Raw genomic sequence first — 949 nt, 5'->3', positions numbered from 1 at the left:
ACCAGGCCGCTGGGCAACTCCGGCCCACTGCGCGCCCAATCCTGCACCCAGCCGCTCCCCGCGGGAAGGCGCGCACACGACGACGCTTGTAGCAAAAAGTAGACTTTATTACAGCAGCAACTGAGGCGACTCAAAGGCCCCCCGGGCTCCCACTGCAGCACCACCTCCCCGCCGCCCCGGGCTGCAGGTCTCCGCGTCCAGCGCCCGTGGCCTCTCCGCACAGCCGGGCCAGGCTCAGATGCCCGCCGGAAGGCCGCGGCCCTGGCCCGGCCCGTCTGTGCAAAACAAGTAAACAAAGTGCAGAGGAGGGTGCTCAGAACCGGAGGGCCCAGCCTCCCGCGGGCAGGAGGGGCCTCGCAGGATAATACTGACTGGGGGACGGGCGCAGCTGGGGGACAGGCGCAGCTGGGGCCCGGGGCTCTACGAGGAGACAGTGACTGCGGCCGGGTTGAGCGCGCCGCTCCTGGCAAAGTTGAACTTGCTCAAGGTCTCCTCCAGCAGCGAGGTCAGCCGGCTCTGGTCGGCCTGGGAAGAGGAGCCGGTGAGCTGGGCGAGGGCGCAGCGGCGGCCCTGGGGATAGGGACGGGGACGGGGCCTCACCTCGCTAATGAAGCCCAGCTGCACCAGCTCGGCTGCCAGCTCGGGGATGTTCTCATCTAACAGAGAGAGAGGAGTGAGCGCAGAACAGCCCCGCTGGGCAGCACGGCCAGATCCACCCGCCACCTCTGGGAACAAGACAGTTCCGCTGCGCGAGGCCATGTGTTCCTGCCTTGTCACTTCCCCGCCCCGAACATGTCCCTCAAAGATAAGGTGCTAGGACTCTCCCTCCGAAGCGAAAGGAGAGACTCACTTGGCATCAGGTCACAGCTCAGGTGACGGTTCAGTTTGTCCTCCAGCTTCAGCAAGAGCGTCAGCTGAGAACAGAACACGATGGTCGGAAAATGAGGCT

At 65.5% G+C, this 949-nt stretch overlaps 1 protein-coding gene across 7 annotated transcripts in view; it reads right to left on the bottom strand.

The window, feature by feature from the left end:
• Positions 1-86: 86 nt before the first annotated feature.
• The window catches only part of NRBP1 (nuclear receptor binding protein 1), a 10415-nt gene continuing 9552 nt past the window's right edge, over positions 87-949 (bottom strand). For all 7 annotated transcript variants that reach the window (XM_008072745.1, XM_021706295.1, XM_021706296.1 and 4 more), the window contains 3 exons: positions 851-914; positions 601-656; positions 87-525 (listed from right to left, as the gene is read on the bottom strand). In XM_008072745.1, the coding sequence (XP_008070936.1) occupies positions 421-525; positions 601-656; positions 851-914 (225 nt within the window). In that variant the 3' untranslated portion in view covers positions 87-420. The remainder of the gene's footprint in view (positions 526-600; positions 657-850; positions 915-949) is intronic.

This window comes from Carlito syrichta, unplaced genomic scaffold (genome assembly GCF_000164805.1).
Source record: "Carlito syrichta isolate Samal-C Ts95f unplaced genomic scaffold, Tarsius_syrichta-2.0.1 Scaffold315403, whole genome shotgun sequence".
NCBI lineage: Eukaryota > Metazoa > Chordata > Mammalia > Primates > Tarsiidae > Carlito > Carlito syrichta.
The sequence above is the reverse complement of the archived record's forward strand: the minus strand, read 5'-3'. Positions and strand labels throughout refer to the sequence as shown.